General features: G+C 45.3%; 1 protein-coding gene across 5 annotated transcripts in view; it reads right to left on the bottom strand.

The window, feature by feature from the left end:
* PLEKHS1 (pleckstrin homology domain containing S1) overlaps nucleotides 1-25,931 on the bottom strand; it is an 81,980-nt gene extending 56,049 nt beyond the window's left edge. Inside the window, exons 1-6 of one of the 5 annotated variants that reach the window (XR_013594850.1) lie at nucleotides 25,675-25,888; nucleotides 19,110-19,171; nucleotides 17,159-17,244; nucleotides 16,949-17,067; nucleotides 14,171-14,305; nucleotides 11,360-11,432 (exon numbers count right to left, since the gene is read on the bottom strand). Coding sequence is in view for 4 of the 5 variants with exons in the window: in XM_078643854.1 (XP_078499980.1) it covers nucleotides 11,360-11,432; nucleotides 14,171-14,305; nucleotides 16,949-17,085; nucleotides 17,159-17,244; nucleotides 19,110-19,149 (471 nt within the window). In the remaining variant the exon portion in view is untranslated. Of the gene's footprint in view, nucleotides 1-11,359; nucleotides 11,433-14,170; nucleotides 14,306-16,948; nucleotides 17,086-17,158; nucleotides 17,245-19,109; nucleotides 19,172-25,674 lie in introns of all 5 variants that reach the window. The other 4 variants (XM_078643858.1, XM_078643856.1, XM_078643854.1 and 1 more) reach the window with 4 other exon arrangements.
* Nucleotides 25,932-26,585: the final 654 nt, after the last annotated feature.

Below are 26,585 nucleotides of genomic sequence, written 5' to 3'. Positions count from 1 at the left end.
AGGCCGAGCAGTCTCCTATCCCTCTAACGCCTGCTCGCCGTTCTGCTCAGCAGGTAGGCCTGGCTGGTCAGTCCTTCCCGGAGTGCTCCGACACCGGATCGGGTCACCGCTGGTTCCTGCTGCCTTATTCTGGACCGCTGCTACTGCTGCACCAATCCTGGTTGCCCCATTTTAACTAGGAGGGTGGGGGGCTTCCCGCCTCCTCGCTGCATTTGTCCCGGGCCCTCATTGAGTCCGTCTTCGCCTTCTCCGGCCCAGGCTCCGATGCGAAGTAACAAAGACCAGAAGAGCCAACTTCTGCAACTTTCAGATTTTGTGGGGGGCAGAGTACAGGAGGAGGGGGAATCCACAGGATAGCAGTCTGTACTATTGAGCTCATGAACAGAAGGTGGCCTAGGGGGACCGTCCTCTTTAAAGCGAGATGAAATAATCAAAAGACAATTTTGACTTGAGGAAATTAACTGCAGACCATGCATAAAATTCAAAGAAAACAAGAGCTAACAAATATGTTCTATTCATTTTGGGAAGCTCGCAGATGTCTAGAGGAGTTATGTTATGTTATTTGTCATTTGTTAAGGGCATATATCACCCATAGGTCTCATAGCGCTAGCACGTGCAGGAACCGGGAGAACAGAGAAAGCAAAGCTGCCAGGGACTCAGAACAGCAGGGTTTTGAGGGATCTTCGGAATTTCTTATGGCCGTGTTCCAAATCGTTGGGACGATTTTGGTGATTAATCTGCCGCCATTCCTGATGGTACGGATCTTTGGTGTGGTTAGACATTTTTTGCTTGCCGATCTAAGGGTTCTTGCTGGTTGAGGTTTTATTAGTTTATGTGCTAGATATTGAGGTCCCTTTCTGTTTAGAGTTTTATGTATCAGACAGCATATTTTAAAGGTGATCCGCCTTCTGATTGGAAACCAGTGCAGGGTCTTCAGACTGGGGGCAGAAGGTGCACGAAGGGGGAGTTTGAGGACCAGTCTGGCCGCTGTGTTCTGCAAGACCTGGAGTTTTGTCGGGTGTGCTTCATTTATGGATGCTAGCAGGGCATTGCCATAGTCCAGGAGGCTCATAATTAATCCCTGTACTAGAGGCATGCGTGAGGACAATGGGATCCATTTAAAGATTTTTCTAAGGCTACGCACTAGCCCGTAGCATGTGCATACTACATGGTTGATGCGATTCGACATTGAGAGTTTGTTGTCTATTATCACTCCAAGATTACGGGCTGCCGTTTAGGTGAAGGGCATGGGCCCAAAGTGGCTGGCCACCAGTCATCGTTCGACAGTTGTGCCTTGCCGAAGAGTAACACCTCTGTTTTACCATCGTTCAGTTGGAGGTGATTATTTGTCATCCAATCATTGATGTTTGCCATGCACTGTTTAAATTTGAGTTTAGTGGAGGTGGGATCTGGTCCGAGAGTGATTAGCAGTTGGGTGTCGTCAGCTAAGACACTGTATCAAAGCCTTATGCTTCGATTATTTTAGCTAATGGAGATAGATACGGATTAAAAAGAGTGGGGCTTAGTATGGAACCCTGGGGAACACCCTTGTCAATGGGCTGGCACCTGGAGGTGAAAGCTCCTACTTTGACTTTGAATGTGCGGTCTATAAGGTAGCTCCTGAGCCAGTTTAGCGCTCGGTCCTCGAAACCAAGCTCCCACAGGCCCAAGAGGATGCTATGGGAGATGGTGTCAAAAGCCCCTGATAGGTCTAGTAAGACCAAGATGGCGGGCTGTCTGGCGTCCAGGGAGAGTCTGATGTTATCAACTATCTCCACTCATGCTATTTCGGTGCTGTGGAAGGCCCGGAGCCCGGACTGAGAGGGGTCCAGCAGGATATTGCTCTCTAGGTGTTTAGATTGTTGACTATTTACCGGTGCTTCCATGACTTTCCCAAAATTGGTCGGTAATCATTGTGTTGTTGGGGATCCGCATGAGACTTTTTTAAGATGGGTCTTACTATAGCCTCTTTCCGAATTGATGGAACGGTGCAGAGGGTTGCTAGGACTTCTTCCTCAGTGACTGAGCGTAATTCGCTAAGGATGCTGATTTGAGTGGGAGTGACATCCTGGTTTCTCTCCTTAAGAGGAGTTCCCTGTGGCTGTGGGATGGAGCTATGGATGCTACTAATTTTGTTCACAAAAAAAACTGAGAGTCAACCCACTCCTGCGAGGAGGTATGCGCAGGTTGGCAAGAGGGGGGGTTGGTAAATTATTTTTGTGAGTTTGATGCCTGGTTGATTCAATACCCTAGGTAGCTTATTTTGGCTGCAGCTATGTGGTCCATATACCGTCTGTGTACTATTTTTTTGTCCTGCTTGTCTGTGGCACTTTTTGCATGTCTCCATTTACGTTCTGTCTTTCTGGCAGCTAGTTTGTCGCTTTTCAGGTCTGGTGTAAACCAGGTGGAGAGTTTATGAGGGCATTTAACCTGTTTTAGTGGGGCGATTTTGTCAAGGGTCGAGGTGATAGGTAGCTCGAGCAATTTGGCAGCCTCATTTGGGGCATCTAATTCTGGTGGGGGAAGGAGGGCAAAATGGTTAGAAAAGGAGTCCATGTGTATTTTGTTCCAGGATCTGCTTAGTCTTAACTCCTTCAAGGGATTTTGTCGGGTAGGTATGCCCAATATTTGAAATTTTAGGACATAGTGGTTCGACCACAGGACTGGGACTGGTTGGTCGACCTTCACTTGGAGAGAGTCAGTAAATAGAAGATCTAAGGTGTGCCCAGCTGTATGCCGGGGACCAGTTACCAGTTGGTCAAGGCCAAGAGTGTTAAGGCTGGAGGCCAGATAGTCTGAGTGAGGATCTGAAGCAATGTCAGCGTGGTAATTAAAATCCCCCAGAAGGAGAAAATTGCCAGCAGCCAAACCATGTGGTGCAATTACCTCTGTTAGATGTCTGGTGAAGTGACTTTTGTTGCCAGGGGGTCGATAGGGTAAGGCCCCTCTCCAGGTCTCTTGCCTGATACTGTTTATTTTAAAAATGCTGATTTCTCCTCAGTCCATTTGGATGAAGTCAATAATGTGTATATTCATGTTAGTCTTGAAAGCAATGCCTATGCACCCTCCTTTTTTCCCATTTCATATTTAGTCTGGTCAGCTGATAATCTTGAGGGAGGGCTGAGGAAATATCGGGTTGCAAGAACTTGTGAAGCCATGTTTCAGTGAAAAAAATAAGTCTGGTTTCTCTGAGCCCAACAGGGACCAGATTTCGAGAGCTTCTTTTGGGAGAAAGCGAGCGTTGCAGTATAAACCTGTTAGGTTGGTGTGGGTGGGTTTCCTAGGACTTGGACCTGGTGTTGAAGTAAATATACCATTTTGAGGGGAGTGTTTGTGACTAGTGGAACTCTTAGTCTTAGTCCCCGTCATTCTGATGGGGGTAGTACCTACTGCCAGAGAGGAAGGTGCTGTTGGAAAGGGAGGTGGTCTATTGAATGCGCAAAGCTCTTGACTAGTGTATCGTATCATAGCCACTGCGGAGCTGGGAGGAAGGTAGATGAAATAACGGGAAGGGTGTCTGGCATTGTTCAGGCATGGACGGACTTGCCTTTGGGGCACCTATGGCACGCCGCTGCGTGCGTCCGCTCGGCGCACTTCCTTAAGCGAGACAGGAAGGGGGGCGGTACTGCAGCAGCGTGAAGGGGGAATGGAGCGCTGTTCTCTGGTGCTCTTAGGTGCGGTGATTTTTTTAAAAAGTGTTGCACGTACCCTCCGCTCAAATGGCTAAGCCGCGACAGACCAAGGTAGAACAATGTGGTTCAGGTGAGCAGCGCGGTGCGCTATTAAAAAACAAATTTACACTCAGACTCTAGCACAAATGCAAGACAAGTTCAGGATATCTGAAAAAGTCTGGTTTTTAAAGCCTTCTGAAATGTTCACCTACCAAGGAATAGACCCAATCTTAACGTGGAGTGCATTCCAATACAAAGCCACCCTAAAGGCAAAGGAGCAGCAACCTCGCCTTGAACCTTTGATTCATGGAATGCAACACAGGGTCATTTACCGAGAGAAAAGGGTGCGCCGGAACATAGTGCGAGAAACAATGTTCAATAATAATAATAATAAAGGAATCTTATCGTGCGCAAACTTAGCCCAATGGGCGTCAAGGCGCATAGTGGAGGGTCTGATGTTGTGAATGACTTTCAAGAAAATACAAAGGCTTCTAGACAGAATCTGTTTTTAAACGGGAAGCCAATCTAAAGCCTTAAGCTGGCATGAGATTGAGGCTATTTGGGGCATTTTAAGTAAGAGCCTGCCAGAGACATTTTAGACTATTTGTAGAAGATGAGTAGTAGAAGTGTAGAAGCCAAGGTATAAGTAATTCGTGTAATCACATCTTGTCTCTAAAATTGAATGGATTGCATTTAAATGTGTATCTTGGGAAAGAAATGGGAGTACCTTTCTTAAAATGTGCAGGTGGACCTAACACAAGGAAGCCACTATATTGATGTAGGGTTTAAAGGATAAAGTTCTATCAAAGCAGTACCTGAGTTTTTTGCTCCCCACTGGGGCAGAGACCCAAAGAATTGTGTCACCAGGCTGCAGACAAGACAGAAGGGGGAGAACTGTGTCTACTACTTCGGTCTTGTCAGGAGTGAGCTTCAGACAGTTGTCATTAATCTACTCTGTCGCTTCCGGCAAGTAAGTCGAAGAGCTGTATGAGGGTCAGGCGCGCAACACCCATTGGGCTCACGGGGCTTCAGCCCCCCCCCCCGTCGTGTTTGTCAGCCCGGGCTGAGACAGCTTCGCCGGGCTGCGACAGCTTTGCGGGCTGGCGAGCATCAAATTGCAGCCGCACCCGAGTACTTAGCAGGTCTTTAAAATCTTTTGTTGTGCGCTCATCCCTTCTTACAGCCACTCTGTCCATGGTTGGAAGAATTAGCCCCCCCTGAAATATTTCCCAGCCCCCCCCCCCCGAAATTTGGCTCTAGTTGCCCGCCTGATGAGAGTAGACATTAAATCTGAGGCTGAATTGCATGTCATCCATATAGCACATAAAAGAGAGACCAAAAAAACAATCTGGCCAAAGGTGTCAAGTAGATGTTAACCCCTTCGACGCTCGTCATGAGGTACGCCTCTCGTACGCTCATGACGAGCTGAGCTCGTCATGAACCGCAGGTTTTTTAAAAAGTCAGCGCACAGCGGGAAAACCCGCAGCGCGCATGGTGTTAAAAAGCGTTGGGATTAGTGAGGAGCCATGAGGATGGAGAAATGCTTCTTCTGCGTCCAGTGAGAAAAGAGGAGATCTGGCCCAGCGCCGCATCACCGATATCCACTACACAGTCTGTCTATCAATATACGCTACGAAACCATGGAAAGTGATCCCCCCCCAATCAAGAATCGTACAAAACTCATTCTGTGCTGTGAGGAGGCTGAAAGCTGACATGGAAGCAATCCAAGAGAACTTTAGTAACACTGAAGGAGGAGACTTCAACTTTGCCCTCTTTTTCTGCAAGTTTGGCAAGGAATAGCAGTAAAGCAATAGGACAATAGTTGTTGTAAACACTGTCATCCAGAGAAGGTTAAAAAAAATATAGGAATAATACTGGCACGCTTCTATTCTTTGGGAAAAAGAGCGGCTGAGAAAGGGGTGTTAATAACTTCCTGAAAACACAGAGTTCAAGACTCGTCAGGTTTTACAGGATTCTTGATGAACCTGACTGAACTGACTTATTGAATTACAGTGCACGCTTGAATAAAATGGGTGCACACGGTTCAAATAAAGTGCCACCCTGTTGCAGAAAGGAACTCCTCATAGAAGTAGAAAACCTGTGGCAACCAGAGATGAAAAGGGACTCATACATATTCTGAACCCTAATTTTAAACAAGCACTGGCAATGCCAGTAGGCCTGGATTTAAAGTAAGGGTGTGTGGTAATGTGAAGCATTGCAAGTAAATAGCATGGACACAGATATGCATTTGTGTGGAAGCAAAAAATTGTAGAAAACTATTTGTGTAGGTTAAATGGTCATGCGATAGTTGCACTGTCAAGCCAGTCATAATATCCATGTAGGTTAACGGCTGCCCTCTTCCCATCTGTGCTGATGCCAGAGGAAAAAAGCGCCATAAATAATCTTGTTATCTAAGACACTTTAATAGCTTTACAATGTCATGTGTTGGCCGCTGAAAGTTCAAGCTCAGGTAGCTTAATAAATAAACATAATGATCACAGTGGTGTGGAGGGCAAGTACTTTTTTGAGGAAATACACAACTTCTGCCCAATCAAAACATGTACTCCTGGCCCCAACATGTGGGCGGAGCCAAAGCCCCTTGCTAGTGATGCTCACATAACTGTCTGATGACAGCTGTGTAACATCATAAAAACACAGAAAAAGGGCTTGTACCATAATCATACAACATGCTCAGTTATGAATCAAACTATAGGCAGCATTCAAAGTGTTTGAAGATAAGGGAACTGAACAGTACAGGGACAACGTGATTTGCTTTCCATTTCACTATTTGATGAAAAATAGAAACAAGCATTTACAATGCAACGGTTTCGCCTTTGTAAAAGTTAGAGCTATTGGCATTGCCACCACACTGCACACAGTCAAAGGGCGAAGCCCGTGTGTGGTGTGGATTTGGCACCAGCGGGGTCTGACCCAACTCCCCACTGTGCCCAGCCAAAGGCTGTGCACAACTGGGGATATGTGATAGATAAATATTATAATAAAATCTTACTTTATGTTAATAAAACCCTAGAAAATTCACTGAAAAAAACAAAAGTGAAAGTGATTTTATATTTATATATAGTAATACCTTACTTTACATTAAACAAAACTGTATAAATTAGCCGGAAAAAAACTACGATTAAAGTGAAGTTACAGTTAGGTGGAAATGTGTGTTAAAATACCATTGGCAAGCCCAGCAATTAAAATGATAGAGTAAATTAAGGGCAGCAAGTATTTCTTTGCAGTGAGAGGAATCATATATGTCACCCAAAGCACCATCAGTGGGGAGAGGAAAATAGGATATGTGGCTGTCCACATTACATTGGGAAACATCCTTTACAACGCAACTTTTACTCCGCACTACCATTACGACGCAACTATTACAATGCAAGTCATTACAACGACTTGCGCTGGAGGGCGCTCTAGGATAGGGAATAGTTTAATTACTATCCAACACCTTCCCTACTATCTACGGGGACTGGAGTTGAAATAGTAAATTAAACTATTCACTATCCAGCACCCCAAACGCAAGTCGTTGTAACGACTTGCGTTGTAAAAGTTGCGTCGTAATAGCATGCGGAGTGAAAGCATGCGTTGTAATGACATACATCCCATTACATTAGTCCCATTAATTAATTTAATTGAAAACCCAAAACAAAAACAGAAAAAAACATAGGAAGAAAAGAATGGTGCATACAAAAAGAGCTGATCGATCACATTAAAACCAAGATAGTTTCTTGGTAAAAAAAAAAGGTTGCGCTTTTCAGAGTACAGAGTGCTAGCCTTTTTGTTATCTGTCTGTCCAGTGACTGGTCATCCACTATCTCTGATTAAAAAAAACAGTACTTTTCTAGTTTTGCCTCCTTTCACCTGCCCCAAAGCTGGTTTACGGTAGTAATGTCTTTAGGGGTGAACCAGAATGTAGAAAGTAGAGGTTGCTCCAATTTGGCAATTAACCAACGTACTTACGTCCTTGCCCATCAAGATTGCTGTTGATCACCTTCCAATGCCCACATAGACCACTTCAGTGACTTACCAACCCCAGAAACCTGACAGGTAGCAATCTCTGTTTTAGGACAAACTAACTAGTACATCTCGATTTACAATAGGAGAAGAGCCATCAGGACCATGGCCAAGGTATATATTTATATACATTTCCATACAATTTGGAAAGCAAGTGTGTTTTACATTGTAGCATCTGTCTGCATCCACTTTCTGTTGAAAGCAGGAACACTGGTGCACGGAACGCAGTGTGACTTCCCAAAAGGAGTTGGTTCAGGTTCCTGTCTGGTTACTGACAGCGTTGCTAAGAGTCCGAGATGGGCTATAAACACCCTTGAACCGTGGCCACTGTTAAGTGAGGAATAGATTTGTGCAAGATGCTTGGAGGAGGTAGAACGGTGGAAGCGGAGCCCAGACTTACTACAGAGCAGAAGGCGGCGCAGTGGGGGGGTCAAACAGGCAGCATGAGGCGTTGGAGTGAAGTGTATGGTTCCGGTTTACACTATAAAGATCACTGGCCCTGATAGTGAAAGTCACCCGCTCCAAATAACTCATAAATCACAGAGATGGTCTCCGGGAGAGAGATGAACGACAGGAGTGCAGTAGACACTAGCTGCAATCACAAGCTGTAGAAGTGTCCCCCATGCACAGGTTTCATGCAACATTACTTTGTAGAGGAGAAAACAAAGTTGCACTCATTCATTAAGGAGACCGCTCTTGTCTCAGCCTGTCATCCTAAGTTTGATTAAATACACCAAGGTTTTTATACATACAGCCTGTCTCAAGGTTACTGGAATACCACTGTACCCCTTGAGGGATGACAGAGAGCGATGACATGTTTGGGTTCTCTTTCTTCTTCAGAACAAAGAGCTTGTCTGGGGTGAGTGGGGGTGAGTGGGAGGGGGGGGCATTCACCGGGCACATTACCGTACAACCAAACTTCTCAAGCAATTCTCACGGCAATTATATTGCAAAACATTGTGATTAACTGAACTAACCGGGAGATTACTCGGTTTGTGTTGTGAATTGTTATTATAGTACAAAACAGACTCCTGTGCTTACCGGGTCGCAATTCACACCCTCTTCGCCCCTTTTCCACAACGTTAGAATAAACGGTCAGTCAATTCCCCTGATTTTTGATAGTCGTGTTCCTTTTACATCTCATATATTTACCAACGTGGTTGGGGGAGGGAGTCAGTGGGTCGCGTATTTCAGTGCCACAAGGCTGGCACACCTTCCCAAAGGTGGTCAGTTAAAACAAGCGCCTTTCTTCCACAAGCCCTGACAGAAAGACCCACAAGTCGCCAAATGGGAAGCCATGTGTCCCACGCTGAGCTTTTGTTTTCTGTAAGCAGCAGTCCCTGCCCCCTTGCCTTGGCACTGGGACCGCAGGAGCCCACCACGCACGTGTGTGCCAACAGGGGGGTCGGCTTTCAAAATGAGAGCCTGCCTCAATGACACACTGGACGAAACTTTCCTGCTGCCTGCGTACGGGGCAGGCCGTGCACGGGGTGGAATGGACAGAGGGGGCTTCTGCAAGCCGCGGCGGGCTGCTTCGGTGGGATCCCTCACAGAGATGCTGCGAAGGAGGATGCGGGGCACAGCCGTCACCGCTGCACCCAGGGTCGGATGGAGATGTCGCAGAATCACACAGACCTACCTGCTGCAGGAGCCGGGTCCGGCGCCCTCTGCCGCTGCTCCGAAGCAGGAGCGGAGGAAGGAGGCAGCGCCCTCTCGCTGCCCGGGGTCCGTTCGGCACAGCCCGGCAGGGCTAAGAACGAGAAGGAGGCTCCTGGAACCGTCTCCCTGAGCCCGGGGAAAGCAGCAGCTACATCCACGACTAGCAGCGCGGGGCGGGCAGCGCCTGCACGCGGTCCCTGGTCCACGCCTGCTGGGTGCTCCACAGCTCACCTCCCGATCCCCAGCGCGCGCCGTCGCCGCGAGACGCGACGCTGAGATGTGCAGCAAGTGACAGCTGCCGCAGTGCTAAGGCAGAGCCGCTGCGCCTGCACGTGACACGCAGCGGAGGCTGCTGCTGGCGGCGCGCGGTACCTGCTGGATGCGCTTCTGTCTGTCTGCCGGAGCCCAAGAGCGGCAACTTTATTACTCGAAGCCCGTGAAAGACTTTATGAGTTTTGGCGCCGTGGTTTCGCCTCCAGATGAACATAGGTGGTGGCACCGTTTTGTGGAACAGTATAAGGCATACCCACAGCTAGCTCGTGGTCGGTGTCACTCACGGGCAGCTAAACGCCGGGGGGCCCTTCATTTTCGATGTATGAGGGTGCCCGTCACTACATTTCAGTGGCAGCCTCGCTTTCTGAAAATACCGATTCCATAGTACTGAAAAACATGAAATCAAGTTCACGCGGTATGAGAAATAGTAAAACGATAATAATTACTAGTACAATGTGACCACATGCAACACTGAAAACAAGTCAGGTCCTGGGCCGGCCAGCCAATCACAGCGCGGCCCGGGGAATGACGTCACAGGGGTGTCCCGGGCCGGCAGCCAATGACAGCGCGGCCCAGGACAAAGGGGCGGGACTTAAAAAAAGACCGAGAAACGCCCCCGAATCGCGTTTTCTCGAGAAAGCGTGATTGACAGCCTCTGTCTCCCAATGGCTAGCCTCCATTTATGGAGCTAGCCAATGAGAGACAGAGGCGGAACCAAAGCCCATATGTAGGATCATGAGATTTCGCCGTGGGCGGAGCAACTGCTACGCAGTTTCAACGCCCAGGGCGAAACCTAAAAACTGTGATTAAGTCTCCTTATTTTGCTGCTGACAATGTAGGGGTTCAACCAAGGCAAGAAGTGGATTTTACCTTGGACTCTGAACAGCAGTTTGCTGCCTTTCTGCTAGATTCATGCTATATAAATACAATATACATACAAACATTGCGTCTAGGAAGTTATTTAGTAGCTCATTCAGTACAAATTATTATGTGACATTCCTGATATCTTTGGTACTGAATTTATAGTGGCACTAATAAGGCTACAATTACCAGAATGCAGGGAAAAAACCTGGACTGGATGCATGGAATTGGGTAAACATGAGAACTCTGCACTAAGCTGAGTAACGACAGAATGGACTGACTAGTCTGAAAAAACAAACAAGGAGAATGTTTGGTTGAGTCTAGTCTTCCTATTGGAAGCTGTTTCTATCAGATAAACATGGCGTAAGATCTACAATGCGCAGGATACTGCCCCAGTCAAAAAACGTAAACGCACCTGCTGAATTCAGAGACCTCAATTGATACAATTCTCAGCTTGAAGAAAGGTCTTTAGATCACAGTACATGGTTGAGCATTTCTAACATACTGGCTGGTCCTCTGTAGATGTCCCACCAGGATACAAACCTTGATTCAGTTTGGGGTGGGTCTTCACTACTTTCTTTCACTCCTTCCCTACCACTTTACTACCACATAATGGTAAAGTGTGTGTTATGTAAATTAAATTGAAGATAAGTTTATTCCTCTCTGGAACACTTGGAGCATGCAGGTTAGGATCACTTACAAGCATAAACACAACTGTGTGTCAGATACACATATACAATTGTTTTTCCCACTGTTTTGTGCATGCATACAAAAATATTTATTAGTAGGTGTTAACACATAGGCACTGATTTTCTATAAACAATAAGGGCAGGGAGTGATTCTTGTTTGGGTAGAAAACAAGAATGGTGTACCTGTGTTTCAATGTCCTTCCACGTCTCTTCTCTTGCTTGCCGAATGGCCTCAAGCCACTCCTTGACCTGATCTCTGTGGGAGACAAAGAAAAGACAAGAGCAGGGCTTTAAGTGGGCCGGATCTCACCCACTGACCTCATTTGCTTTGACTGACTACACAAAGCTTGTCCACGTTGATTATATCCACTTAATACTTGTTCAATGTGTGTTTTAAAATAATACTATTATGTATATTATCTTTTTTTAAAACTGCTATTTATTTAGCTTGCAATTCAGTTGCCCAGTTATGATGTGATTTATTTCCTGTCTCCTTTTTAGGTTGAGCCTACAGTGCTTATGCTGCAGGATGATCTGTTCTATGTACTTTGTGGGCTCTTGAGTATTGCCACAGCACTTGTCTGCTTAAACTTTTTACTTTCTGCTTAGGGACTTTTTCACTGTGTTTTGAGTAGCTACGTGTGTACCTTTTTGGCTCTCTGCTACACATTACTTTTCACTGCCTCGCCCCTCCTCCCGCTCTCTGATTCACACCTCTCTCCCCCTCACCCTTTTCTTTCTCTGCCTCAACTGCTTTACTCTCTGCCTCACATTCACAGATGTCAGCTATGCTATTAAAGTCATCTGTATGTAAATGAAGTGTAAACTGCTGCTTTACTCATTTAACAGTGGAATGTGCATTACAATAAATGTGCACCTAGTGTGTATGTTTCTCTTTAATAAAAGTGGGTCTCTAATTGCCCTTAACAAGGATGTTTCCATGTTTTTAATGCAAGTTCGTAAGAGAACTTTCATTATGTAGTATTCTTGTTTGCTATGATATATTTGTATTACTATGCTTACAAATTCTATTTTACATGCATCAAAACAATTCCTTTAGTGAGAATCTGTTTAGCTTTGGACATTCATTTGTGAGAATTTCCGTACTTTTGTCATGGGCACCACCGGCAGTCGTTCATGTGAGGAATTATGACTAAGGGGCCTCTTTCTATGTCAATGACTTTAGTATTTAACCAATGACTGAAACATGAACACCTTTTTTCGGTGTTCCTGGTATTGTGTATGTCCCCTTAACGTGTATCCTGACCTCAGGGGTAACTATTATACCTTCATGTTTTTATGTTGCATTGGTAATCCTTTTTGGATATTTTTATTTGCACAGTTTTGATTCAGTGAAATTTGAGGACTAGCAGTGTTTTTATCATGTTTTTTCTAGTTTTGGGGGCGGTAATTTTGATCACAGCGACTTGTGATGCTAACGGGATTCTACTTTATATTAATAACGCCTCGTTTGGACATTAATTTTCGAACAACAGCTGCCTATGGCGGCCTAAAAGCAGCACAATAATGTGCTGATTAGTGTCAAAGCTTCCATGTTAAAGAACAGTAGATGTTGCAGCACCCAGAATAATGTGCTACATGGCTAAATATTTATAAGGTCCCTAAGGCAAGACCGATTGCATTGCAAATGCTTGTTAAGTTGCTGTTTTAAAGTGTTTAAGTGAGAACAGCTGTCTGCAATTTAGGTGATGATTTTTTCTTGTTGCCCCTAGAAAAAATTACCGTAGAATGCATGGATCAATTAAAAGGCTTGCTTTTTATCCACATGTATTTTTAACATTGCTAGCAAAACTGAGTGCATTTTTTTTAATTTAGCATTTTTATTGCAAGCATAGGTTGGCTATATTTATGTGGTGTTTGCTTTCTTTTATTTTCTCTTTTTGTGGCATATACTTTCATTAAAAAAAATTAACAAAAGAAACGTAAACATTGCACCAGCTTGCCAAGACCAGACTGGTTACGTTTGTCAATGCTTCTTGGGAGTGGAAATCATTTACTTGCCTAAATATCTGGAATCTTCCTAGTTTTTTTTTAATCTCTAAGCAGCCGCGGCCCGTGGAGGAAGTTCCGTGGGGCAGAGAGGCGGGGCGAGGGAGGGGCAGGGTTCGGGGTTCTAAACACTGGAATATGGATGATTGCAGGTAAGTAAACAATTTAATAAATAAAACGAATTTCATAGCGCACCCTGCATCGCATTTTGCAATGCAGGGCGTGATACGAACCCCCCACCCTCCCCCGCCCCGCCTCTCTGCCCCACGGAACTCCCTCCACGGACCGCGGCTGTGTCTAAGTAATTCCAAGCTTTAAAATTTGGGGCTAAATTACTTTTATGTCCATAAAAAAACAGGTCAGTGTGGCAGCCTACTCCTTTCCGTTTTAAAAATCGGAGATTAAAAGACAGAGCAGCCAGTTGGGTCTGTAAGAGTCCTATCTGGACCCAAGGAACAGAGGGGGGACTAAGGAAGGCATTCAAAGCAGCCAAAACGGCAGGTCTACCAGCATCGAACGGCTTCCCCAGCTCCGCCGAGAGAACAGCTGATCTGAGCGGACTCCATTTGTAGAAGTCTTTAATTCATGATTCCTATTTTGATGGGCATTTTTGTGCTTAAATATATCCACACTTAAATTATCATTCAATAAAATGGGTTCGCACCCACATCCCCTGCTTGTGAATTGGTTAAGGAGTTTTTGAGGTCCGGGTAGGCAGTCAAGGTTTGTTTTGAAGTTTAGGAAGAAAGTTGTTCTAGAATCCACCAGTAGCAGAGTTTTGATTCACACAGTTGTCAAGCTACCAAACGCCATTGTATTAAACTTCTGTTATATAGGGGGAGAATATACATGCTGCCGCCAGACACATGTATACACAAATGTAAATATATGTTACTCTTAATCAGCCCATAAGGTGTCCAGAGCAAGCACACAGGTACCAAGACATATTTGTGGATACATAAAAAAATTTAAACTAAGACTCACTCTTCATTTCCAATGAGGTAGTAGTCCCGTTGGTTCGTTGATATGGTTATAACATGTTCAGGGGAACATTTGAACATCTTGTGAACAGCCGCCATTTTGTCCCAGTTCTTAATCCCATGACATACACTTTGAACTCTGTTGCAGAGGGAAGTGAGATGAACATGTTAAGTATGTGCTTTTTGACTCAGTTCGAGGTACACAAATGCCACTCAAACAAATATCAAATCAGTTCATGCATTTATGGCATGAATTCACCCACACGCACACGCTTTCCATGCACTTCTGCTTTTGACATTTCAGCGTTTTCAGTGCAGCGGGGTTTAAGAATTGATATATGTTAATATCCTGTCCTATATATGTGTGTGTGTTTGTATCTGTATCTAATAGATTGAATATTACAGTACTGCATGAGTTCCAAGTGAGGACACCATTCTTTGGTACGAATATTGTCACTACCTCCTTAGGAGTGGGCAAATCACTCCTCCCCTGTACCCTGAGCTGAGCAGAACCACCCATCCGCCCGCCCTCCCTCAACGGAGATGGACATGAAACATAAAATAATAATAGCTTGTTTATTATCATTTTATATTTCTAAAGCTGGCACTGCTGTGAAGCAGTGGAGCGATGGTCTTACGCCATAGCGGAGGAGCCGCCACTGCAAACACTACCACATCATTCATACAAGGTGTTGCTTCTCTGGCTTTGATGCAACATATTTAACCTTCTGTGTTCTATGACTTTTTTTTTTTAATAATTTATATTGGTATAACAATAAAGTACCAAAGTTAACAGAAAAACATAAGATGGAACAGTAGAGTGATAAAACGTATATCATCAAAAGATATTATAGCAAGGAACAATCTGATACAGAGATAATGAGAAAAAGGGGTAAAGAAACCCTCTTATGAAGGAGAAAACGAGTAGGAATAGTTATGGGTACATATTAAAACAGGTGGTAATGGAATAAAACATTTTAAAAGTAAGGAGTAAGGAGAAAGAAAAATGGGGAGAAGAGAGAAGAAAACAAGAAAAGAAAAGGAGAGAAGAGGGGAAGGGGGAAAGATGAGATAATTAATTAATGTATGGAAGGGTTGGAAGATGGGAAAGTAGTAAAGGGAATCCAGAATAAGTCAGACTTGATTTTCTGAGATAACGTTGATGATAAGACAGTAGAGATTCTATGTTCATTGCAAATAAGGTTTCCACCACATTAACGTACAAACTTTAGAATTATCTTTCCAACAAGTTAAAATAACTTTAAATGCAAGTGACATTAAAAGGTCAAATAGTTCTATGACTTTTGATTACAAATGTTTCAGAGTGCAAGCGTGTACTGAATCTGCACAAAGGCTAGACCAAATAGTCTGTTTTGAACAGACATTGTGATCTTTTGTGAAAGATGGCCTCCCTCTGTAATTTACTCAATGCTTAGCAAACACAAGGCACAATATTCATAACATAAAAATGTAATCTCTAAATCCAAAATATACTTATGACGTACCAGGGACCTTAACAATTATAATGGGTCCACCATTATGCCCAACTGTCCTGTTTTTCAAGCGCTCGCAGACTGGGCTGATGGGGGACGTCATGTCAGCCTCTTAGCGTGACCTGCCTTCTTGAAAGTTTAGATAAACGCACAAGCTGCAGGGAATGCTGGGTAATGTTTTGAAGCCGAGCAAATGGTAGCCCTGTGAAGCAGCCGCCGCATTCGGGTTCTCACAAATACTATCAATTTCTTCTCGTCAGATCTAGAGGTTTGAATTTGTGCTTAGCTTTGGCCTTGCAACTCTTTTTGGTTTAATGTCTCAAAAATGATAGGGATGAAAAGATTCTATATTTTACCTTTCTTCAGCATGTTGTAAAATTAGTTCCATGTCACATTTTTTACCTCGTTGGTTTTCTAGATCATGTACGCCGATCTGTTCCAACCAATCTGCTTCACATAGGTGGCAGGTTGATGGAAGCCAGTTTTGAAAAGTGATTGGTTGAGATATGTCCTTTTGGAATAAGAATGTTACTTGTCTGTTTTCTGGCTCCAGGAGATATGCGGAATTTCTGAAAGCCACCTCCATAACAAAGTCACATAAAATAGCCGGGCTGTGCTTGTTTCTTTTCCATTGGGAGAGGTAAGGATATTGTAAGCGAATGAGTGGATGCTGGCCAGATAAAAAACAATGCCCTTGTAGGGCCTGATTCACAGTTAAATCCACATTTCTAGACTTGGGATGATCAGGGTTATTGTGACTCAAGAGCCAGGAGTTTTGGGAGGTGTACAGTCCACGTTTGTTTGATTGGATCATAAGTTTTGGCAAACTGCTAAACTGGTTTTCATGCACTCACCAATCAACAGGGATCCCAAGGGAACAGTGGAACACCAACACATTCTTTCTTATAGCGTACAGGAAATTCATAACAATATTATGTGCCACCACAGACAAATCATGTGACCTTAGCATCATGATACATTAGGGTCAATGATGCGCTACTGAAGTGTTGCTATATAGTCCCATTGCTAGCACCGTCATGTAACACACGTGGTGATCCTTCACGAATTTAACAGGTTTCATAGTAGTTGTCATCGCTGATTGATCAATGACAAAGAAACCATTCCTAAAAGTGCTATAGCTGATGATAATCAAATACCATATTGCTGTCACTTGCTCACTTCTCAGATGTACACAACGACAGTTCATCAGCCGGCACAATGTCTCATTGGCATCTAACTTTAAGTACATCACACTGCACAGATAGAACTGGCCAGTGGCGAATACTTACTCGTCCAATCTGATCACCCCCTTGCATTGGTTCTTTAAATTTTGGGATGCATAGTACTGAAGGGAGTAGGCATTCCTGCTCATTTTAATCAAAAGAAAGTATCTTCTTTTCCAAGACGACTGTGGGTAGAAGAAAGTCTTGAGGTTATGACATAGCACCATAAGGCATCTCAAATGCTAACTCAGCAGTAACTTGGTGGATTCTCAATACCTGTTTAGAGAAAAGTTCGGCTGGGGGAGATTTCGTAAGGAATCCGTGTTTGATGACCTCCCCGCTGTAAAAACATGTACTGTCTCCTAAACAAAAGACAAAGTATGCGGTTAGATTACAAAAGCAGGAGTTTTGACTACTTGCCCTTTTTGATCACCGGTGGCCAGATGATGGTCCACACCCATTATCCACTACCTATCTCTGGCAGTTCTACTCGTGAATAATGCTCCACCCCACACCCCCAATCCTATCTATTTGGGATTGCTTCAAATTGTATGAGGTTCACTTTCAACATCTCCTATCACATCTCTTTTGCTATTTCCCGGTATGATGTTCCACATGACGCATCCCACGTTTCTGGTCTTGTGATCTTTTAGAGCCAAACCTCTTAATCTCAGTGTGTATGTGGGGCTCCTCCCCATGAAACTGCGCATGCCACCATCTCCCAATCACAGCTACCTAGACACGATCCAATTACGCTATATGTTGCTCTACAGAGGCATAACCAGACCAACCACCAGTGCAGGTGACCCCACATAATTCTGTAGACTCAGGCTCTTCGGTCTTAGGACTGTCTGTTTTGTACTGTTTCCCCCTATTTATGTGATGCAGCTTATAACGCACAGCATACTCCCCAGGGTTTTTCAACCCTAACTTCTCAAATCCCTGGAAAGGCAGAGGGCAGCTGAGGAACTCGCTATTCTAGGGAAAAGACCCATGCTCATGTTTTTGAGGCAGGAAGGCAGGCAGATTGTCAGGCAAGGGGATCTTGTGCTGTGATGTTTCTCAGGCCGAAACACGCCTCCCAGGGCCGGACGACCCCTGAGATATTGGACACCCAACTTTATCAACCTTAGCAACCCTAAAAACACACTACAAATAAGATGAACGCATAACAATTTCTTATTAAAACACTTTGAGCATAGTTGCTACTTAGAAATTGGCCATTTTCGTCTCCTACTCTAGATTTTAACTACTGATTAGGACCTTTTTAGGTCTCGTCTGTCAATGCGCATGTGCATTGAGCAGAGCGAGACTATAGGGGCTTAAACAGAGCTTACCTAGACTGGCGATTTGATGCAGTGCATGTGTACTTTTAACTCAATGCGCAAGCGCAATTAGTTAAAATGCGCGTGCACAGCATCAAATCGTCAGCTTGGTGCCGCCAGCAGTTCTTCCTGCTCCGCCCCCTGCTGCATTAAAGGCTTTGCGCTCTGCCTCAGCCCAGCCATTCTCCTCCCCTAATTACCCCCTGCTGCATCAAAGGCTTTTTCACGGCCGGCCGGCCGTGCTTTCAGTTTCACGGCCGGCCGGCTGTGTCTTCTTTTTTTTTTTCATTAATTGAATGCGCAATCACAGCTGCAAAGGTCTGCGCCCTGCCCTGCGTCACTGGTAATCTCCCCATCTCTTACCCACAACGAATGGATAACCAAAATGTATAAAACCGCCTCATGCGAGACCTATTGCATTTCCAATGCTTGTTTACAGAGAGAGCCTATGCCATAGTTCATCTATTTACCCTGTAAACAAATACTTTGCTATGACACTAATTGGACACCTCTTTATTTAGATGGGCGGGTTGGACACTGGCATCTGGTCCACCCCTCTCTTTATCCCCTCAACCATATCGGCCCAATCAAGAGAAACAACAAATGCCTGGTGCAGGGTGCCTGCAAGCGAGCCAGCGGTGACAGCTGAGTGGAGGGGAGGAAAGGGCAGATCCTAGCTCCCCAGACTGGGACTGGGGGACTAGATCGAGCAAGGAATCCTCCTAGGAGCAGACAATACAAACACAAACAATTATGACATGCTTGATGTGACTGAGTGTTCCCCTATTCCACCACAATACACAGGGAAGCCTCCTAATGTTGTTTTACCAGGTTGGTTGCTTTCCCTGCACTCTGGGTCTGGCTATAGCAACTCAGCATCAACATTTGAAATAGTTACTTACTGACGCCGTCAGAGCTCCTTCTTCGGTCATTTGAACGCATGGCGACCGCTTCTCCTCACCTGCTGGTTGATGGAAAGAGAAGGGTCAGTCAACTGATGGCAAAAACAGGAGGATGTGCAAGCAGCAGAACAACTGTTGTTCTGTTCAAAATGAGCAGGTGACTGGAAAGGTCTCATCCGAAGAGACCTTCAGATTCTGCTATGTCCTGCTATGGGGCTGCTTCAGGAGCATGTTACCCTGCTCTGGAGGCCTCATCTGCTGACCTGAGTTCAAGTCTGGAGCTCTCATCTGTTCCAGCTTCTCTCATGTTCACAAATTCCACATTTCACTAAAACAACTAACAGGCGCATGCTCTTGGGCACTGAGGACTGATGCATCTCCTGCAAAGCATATCATCTAACATGCAGATGACAGATTTTTATTTTATGAAGCTAAGTGAAGTAACACAGATCCTTTTGTTTCTTGCGGTTCATAAAGTGTAATCCTTCTAATACAGCACAGTGAGCTCTGAAGACCATGTGACTCCTGCACTGGGTAATCCTCACTGTGTTATGTAACACATCCTGTACATTGATTTATACACATATGATTTATTGCCAATGTATATTGTGTAAGTGCTCTGACACACTGCATTGGGATGATTAGCGCAACAAAAGACAAAAAAATTATATAGTGGTATTTAAATTATTTGTATAAATACTGGATCAGGCCAACACATCTGACATTCTTACAGTGCGTGCATATTTCTTATGTACAGGGATTGAACAATGTAAAAAGCTTGCCTCTCTTAAGTATTTGTGAAGTGATAAAAGGTTGTGTGCCTCTGCTGCCCCCCCCCCCCCTGCTCAGTTAGCTTCCAGCCAGGATAGTGGAGCAAAAGGAGCCCTGATGGCCACTTAAAATCTGCCTTTGCAATGGGCCCAGCTGGAGTCTTATGAAAGCCCCCTCACCACCGTTGCTGCTGGAAAGGAAAGCAGACAAAGTGCAGGCGCTGCTAAATGTGTCCCGGTGTCTGAAAATTACACCAGGACAAGTTTAGCATATATCAGTGGGGCCCAGTTCTTGCAGGGTGGACGGTGTCCACCCTGTCACAATAGTGAGTGGACGCTGTGTACCCGCGTGTTTCCCTGACTTGGGCCCTAGGTCCAGCTCCAAAAGCCTTCTTTAGAGTACAGTATCTAAGGCTGACCTGGCCTGTCAGTCACTTTGGCACTGCCAGCTGTGCCGGCTTGAAAGGGCCACTGCGTGGGTTGTTTTTTTGGCCCCATAAAACACACACATTGGCTCTTTCAAACAGGGCCAAAAGTGCCTGACAGGCCAGTCCAACACTGATAGTTTCCAGCCACGGAGTTGGCATGACAGGCACTGTGTCCAGATGGCGAGGTGTTATTTTGGAATACTGTGATTAGTTATGGATGCCTCCACCGGAAGGTGTATAGGCGTCACCTGGGTCCTTGTGTGCAGTGCCGGTGGGCCAGTGCACAGCAGTGCAGGCCTGATCTTGGGTACTGCCCAGCTGTGGTGTCCTCGCCTGGAGTTGTGTGCCTAGCAGGGACGGCCACGTCTCCAGGAGAAAAGGACAACATGGAGAGCCTTTGAGAAGTCAAACACGCTGAAGGAATGTACTGAGATATGGCACAGGACTCAAATATCTATAGGTAATACATACAGTGCAAGAAGGAGGCGGATTTTAGGTGAAGGCTACGGTGAGAGCTTGCAGTCATTCTATCCATACTGCTGGGGAGACTCGGGAGTAAAACTGTCGACTATGCTGGTTGCAGAAGGGGCGCGGGCTCTTTAGAGCAGCCTCCAAGCAGCAGGACTGGAAGCTATAATAGCAAGCGCGTTACCGAGCATGGGAGGGATTAACTCAAAGCAGTGCAGGGGGGCACAAAAGAATGTAAAGCTGTCAGACTGGACTGGCCTATTCTGTAGTTTAGTCACAACATTGCACGTTTCCATGTGCGTCAGAGCTTTAGAGCTCACAGTCCTTTCTGAGAACACCTGCCCTGGGATGCTTTGAAGTCTTGTGCTAGGAAGGGTTGGCCGGCCCCTTTCCGAGGAGCTGAAAGTTCAAGGGCAAGTAAACTGATTTGCCTTAAGGAAGATAGTGCGTCAGAGGGGACACTGGGAATGGGACTTGCGGCTCCTGACATCAGGACATGAGGTGCAAGTCTTCAGGAGACCCCCCCCCCAACACAGCCACCTCCGTACCAGACGACCAGATCTCCTATCCCTTGCGTTTCTCTGTTTGTTAATCCACGCTGGGGAGGGGGGGTGGGAAGGGAGGGGGGGGGGTTGGAATACCAAGCGATATTAGAACCGCCGACAACATCTATTGAGGGGAGTAAGAACATCCGGGCACCCTTCAAATGGGTTCTTTGTCTGCAAAAGCGTTCTCTCAAATCAGTTGCAGCGCCAGCGAGGAGTGTGCAGAATACACAACAGGGACATGGACGCGCCCCCACGTGGCACCAATGATGGCAGTCTCCTGCGCACCGTGCGCACATTTGGGCCAGATGTATCAAAGGGTTTTGCCCATTCTGTGTCTATGGGGAAATATGTTGATACATATGGCCCAAAGTGCCTCGTGTGTCGGTGACGTGCACATGCGATTCGCACTCCCAGCGCGTGAGGACCCGGCCCAAAAGCTTCAAAGCCTCATCTAAGAGCATGGGAGCACGATTAGTGTCTGAGACACCACGGGCACGTATGGCGCTCATCCCGTTCTGGATGGAAATAAGTGGCTGTGTCCTTTGCACCCGCATTGAGTGGCCCCATGAGAACGGGACCTCGGCACAGGCACGGGTTCAAGAGTGTACGTGCAGACAGCCATTCCACGAGAGCAAACTCCGCCTGCAAGTCAGCGCCTGCAGTCACGCGAATGTCAAAGTTCAGAGACGGGATTAAACCAGCCAGTGCCTAAAGTCACACGAATGTCAAGTGTCAGACGCCGGATTCAAACCAGGAGTGTAGGGAGGAGAGAGCTGGAGACAGTGAGGCGGAAAGAACAATGCTGTTTAATATATTAACCAAAATAAGGGAAGGATTATTGGTTCCTCAACTGCACCGCTAATGAGACATGCCGTCAAACAGTTTCAATCGTGTGAGGTGTTTTGAGATATTACACTGCCTACTAATGCATGATTATTAATACCACATTTTTCGACCCGCGTGAACATAATTTCACTGGGTATATATATTTTCACGAAGGTTGCAAACATGGTGCAGTTTGTAAGGCCCAAGCCAGTGCTTCCAGTTTGCTCCGTGCTGTCTGTGGAACCTAAGATGGTATTTTGTTGCAATAAGCACGTTGCATCCTCACACTTGAAGCTATGCTTGAAAGTGTTTTGCAGGCTAAAAGCTAAGACTGGTGGCAGGTGTGCTTACTGGAGCAAAGAACAAAGTACTGGAAGGAATAGGTGAATTAATCTCAGCCAGTAGTGATCACTCTGCAGCATTCCATTCCGTAGTTTTTCACTCGCTGTGCAATTCTAGACAAAGACCAATGCTATGCAAATACGCCTTGGCCCTGCACCAATAGAAACAGCGCATCCTGAACTGCCAGGCCAGGTCACCTTCAACGCGCTCTGCTTCCGCTTCTGTTTGGGGTTTGGGTGGGATGGGAGTGTGCGAGGGAAGTGACAAAAAACAAATGCAGTGTGTTGGCATGAAGTCTTTTTTCAATTCAGTTTTACACTTGGAAAATCTATGTACAGCGTCTACACAACAGGACTAAATACCAGTGAGTGGCCCTGCCTTGACTGACTAATTCTGTTCTACGGCCCAGCTTGGTATCACTGATTCGCCTACATTTCTATTGTCGCATTATTTTCAAAGGCTGTAAGCCCTTTTTACTACCTCATTTCAATATACGGATTTCCTTTTCAGAGGAAGAAGTGCTAAACCTTTCCACACTAGTGCAAGGAACAACCCTGAGCTGGGTAAACACATTAAAATACCAAGAGCACGAAAGGGCCCTGAGCTTCTTTCCTCTGTGCAGCACGTGTCTATTACACATGCACTTTCCTCTGTGAAGCACGTGCTCTATTACACATGTGCTAAAATATGATGTATTCAAGTAGCAGCCACCCCAGTACACCACAGTGCAGCAGGTGCAGTGGCCCGGGGTCCAGTGGTGTGAGAGGCACCCTGCTCCCCAGTATGTTTTTGTTAAATAGCCAGCTAATCATAAGTAAGTCCAAGTTCACTGGTCCCATTTAGTCCATGAATCATTTTCTGCAGCATTGAAACTAACCTGAGGAAGAGAATAAAAGAAGAGTGCTAACCACCCCATGTCATCACCAGTACTAAAACACTGCTTGATTTCTATTTTACATCAACGTGAATGCCTGCATTGTTTTAACCAATGTTTTATGGTGAAAAAGTGAATTTCCAAATAAGACATGCATGTGATGAAGTGCCATTCTTGCAAAGCTGGGTGTTTTTAAGGTTTCTATTTAAGACCTGTTCCATCTAGCTAAAACGGTCGCCCCTTTCTGCAGCATTGTTCGGTCTACAACAAACACCGTCAAACGTTAGAAATCTCATTTACAAAAGCATCAAAGACTAAGCCAAGTGACCGAGATTCAACCTTGCCACAGCCCACACACAGGTGCAGCTACTCAGCTAGTGCATTAGCCCACTGAGTTGTCTCCGCCGCTAGCAATTCAAAAACTTTTTCATGTATTAGGCAAAAACTCAGTGATATCTGGAGGAGAAGATGTGATCAGTGCACAGGTGGTTTGATTTTTTCTAAGAAGTATGTTTATACGATCCGTCAGAGAAAGCAAGGGTTCGCGTTAAGCACCGTAACTAAATCTTCTGTTTTGTTTTGATTGTGATCAAGTTGTGAAACACCTGAGCTGCATTTTCAAAAAGGATTACTCTTGGCCTTGAAAAGCTGCACTTGAACTGCCCCCAGGAATGATGTAATTGTCCTCTCAGCACCACAGACTGCGCGTTGGCGTGCACGACACTCCTTTCATCGCATACCTGACTGCACCCGGTGCTTGTTGCCCAGTGTTGTGGCAACACCGTGCTGAGCTTTGAGGAAGTGCCGGTGCTATCTCCGACGAGACGTTCTTGGCACCGCACACAACACAATGATTCACGGCCATCAAATACACATTTACATAACACAGGATTTGCAACTGCTAGCTCAGATTTGTTGTGCATAATACATTGATTTTACAGAGCCGCTGCTGCCAATCTGGCGCCCTGCAGGCATTTCACTGGCCAAAGCAAGGATACTCATGTTATCAGCATCGGAGGATGGGATGATGAGTTGGCCTGAAAAGACCTGCAGGCACACACGAATCACAACTAGAGGTACTCACCTAAGATGTTAAGAAATGGTTTAGGGTGCCGTCCACACCAGAGAAATATAGTGCAGTGGGTCAATGCATCTGTCATAGAAATATGCACTTGTGCACAGATTCGGTTGGGGGAGAATGGGGAGAGGAGAAGGAGGGCACATGGAAGACTCATCTACTAAGTACCAAAGAGCCTAGACATTAAGATCACCTTTTATTGCAGCACCACAAAGAGGCAAGATGGCGCACCAAGCACTACTTAACGCACGTAATTGGCACATTTCACTTTCCATATTTCTGCATTTTTCACAAGTTTTTTTATTTTTATTTACCTTGTTTCTGAATATGTTGTAGTTCATTTTATTTTTGTAGCAAACTGGCGAAATTCAACTATCAACCATATGCAAGTTTAAAAGCAATTAACAAATATCCATACCCTCCATTGTCGGAGAAAGACGTCTGGGACAGCTGGAGGTTCTCTTAGCAGATAACATAAAATATACATCTGTGATATGGCATGGAAATAAAATCAAGCATTGGACGGGGAATCAAAAAGTGAACGTTGACAATGAACTGCCTTGTTACTAGGGACCAGAAAAACCAAGAGGACGCGGTAAATCTTTTGCGAGAGTTGGGAAAGAAAGAAGGATATCTAGACTAGAGAGAGAAAACCAAATAGAAAAAAGAGAGACAGAAGAAAAACTAATCCATATAAAGAGAGGGGAAACACAAAAGAAAGACGAGTATGGGAGAATACCGGTAGAATCTAAGGAGGGCAGAGTAACACAAACAGGGACACTAAAGAAGAAAAGCAAAAGAACTATGTTAAAAGGAAAAAAGGAAAAGCATTATAAGTATTAAGCAACTTGAAAATGCAACAGAAACAGATATATGGGTGCATAACCATGACTGTAGATTTACAGTCCGGGACCCTTAAAATAAAACAAACATTGGTAAAAGATCTAACAAGACATGGAGCGCGTTCTGCAGCCTGCGGGGCTGTGCTTTGCAACCAGCTTCATTTCAGCACCCTGCTTGCAACGGCTTGGAGGAAAGTGCGCGGTCTTATAACCTCGTCTGGAAACTGGTTCGGAAAGCAACATGTTCTGCTGCAGCCATTGATGCCGCCTGGGACTAAATCAGCGCGAGCATTTAGAATAAAACGCTTAAAAACCTTTCAGCCTTTAAATGCTTCACACATTACAGGCAGGTTCGTAACGTAAGTGCAGGTATTTACGTGCAGCACTTACGGCTGACTCGGTGCTCCGGCGCAGCTTTCTCTCTGGAGGCAGCACTCACAGCTCCTTGCACGCGGCCCTCACAGCTCCCTGCGTGCGGTACTCACAGCTCAGTGCGTACCGGTGGCTCACCCTGCTGCACCTGTCCCGGCTTCAAGTCCTGCTCTGCTCTGCTCGACTCAGCGCCTCCCACTAAGCTCAGCCCTCCTTCTCTGCGCCTCAGACTGCACTTCGCCTTTGGACACCCTCAGATATACCTGCCCAGCTCTGAAATATGAGCCCTCTGGAAATTCCCCCGGTAGGCGCAGGGCCGCCATTTTACCTCTGCCGGGAACTTTCCGCAAAAATACCACACATCCTTTGTTACAGAAAGGGGAAGTCCCGGGCCAATGTTTGTTTGATTCAATAGAATATTTGGATGCGTCTTAGTGTATAGTTTTCAATCGCACGAAGGACTGATGTATATAGATCTTGTTGTATAACGGAAACCTATGGGACGCCCTAGCATTCCAATAGCAAATCTTGTTACAAAGACTTTGGGGTTACCAGGCTCATTAACCCACTGAGCTATTCGTTTGATAGGAAGTATACTTAAATACAGATATGCATAAGAATCCTAAACCTGTTGTGAGCCCCTACTGATCAGTCCACCCCCTCGATTATGCATAAATTGCATACCCAACCGTTCACAGACAGTCGGTGCCAACGCTGGCCCTGGCTGTCTGTACATATTCTAGACTTGTGCATGGCCATGTCAAACGTATGGTCTCTTCATACAGATTTTACCATCCTATAATCAGTGTCTTAAGTGTGTTGACACACGAGGGGCGTGTCTAAAAGGAGCTTGGCCAAAGAAGCTTAATTAGAAATTCTTCCTAAAAAGTGTGGCCTATATACATGTGTGTGTCTTAGACACGTCAACT

Source organism: Lissotriton helveticus, chromosome 5_1, assembly GCF_964261635.1.
Source record: "Lissotriton helveticus chromosome 5_1, aLisHel1.1, whole genome shotgun sequence".
Classification (NCBI taxonomy): Eukaryota; Metazoa; Chordata; class Amphibia; order Caudata; family Salamandridae; genus Lissotriton; species Lissotriton helveticus.
The sequence above is the reverse complement of the archived record's forward strand: the minus strand, read 5'-3'. Positions and strand labels throughout refer to the sequence as shown.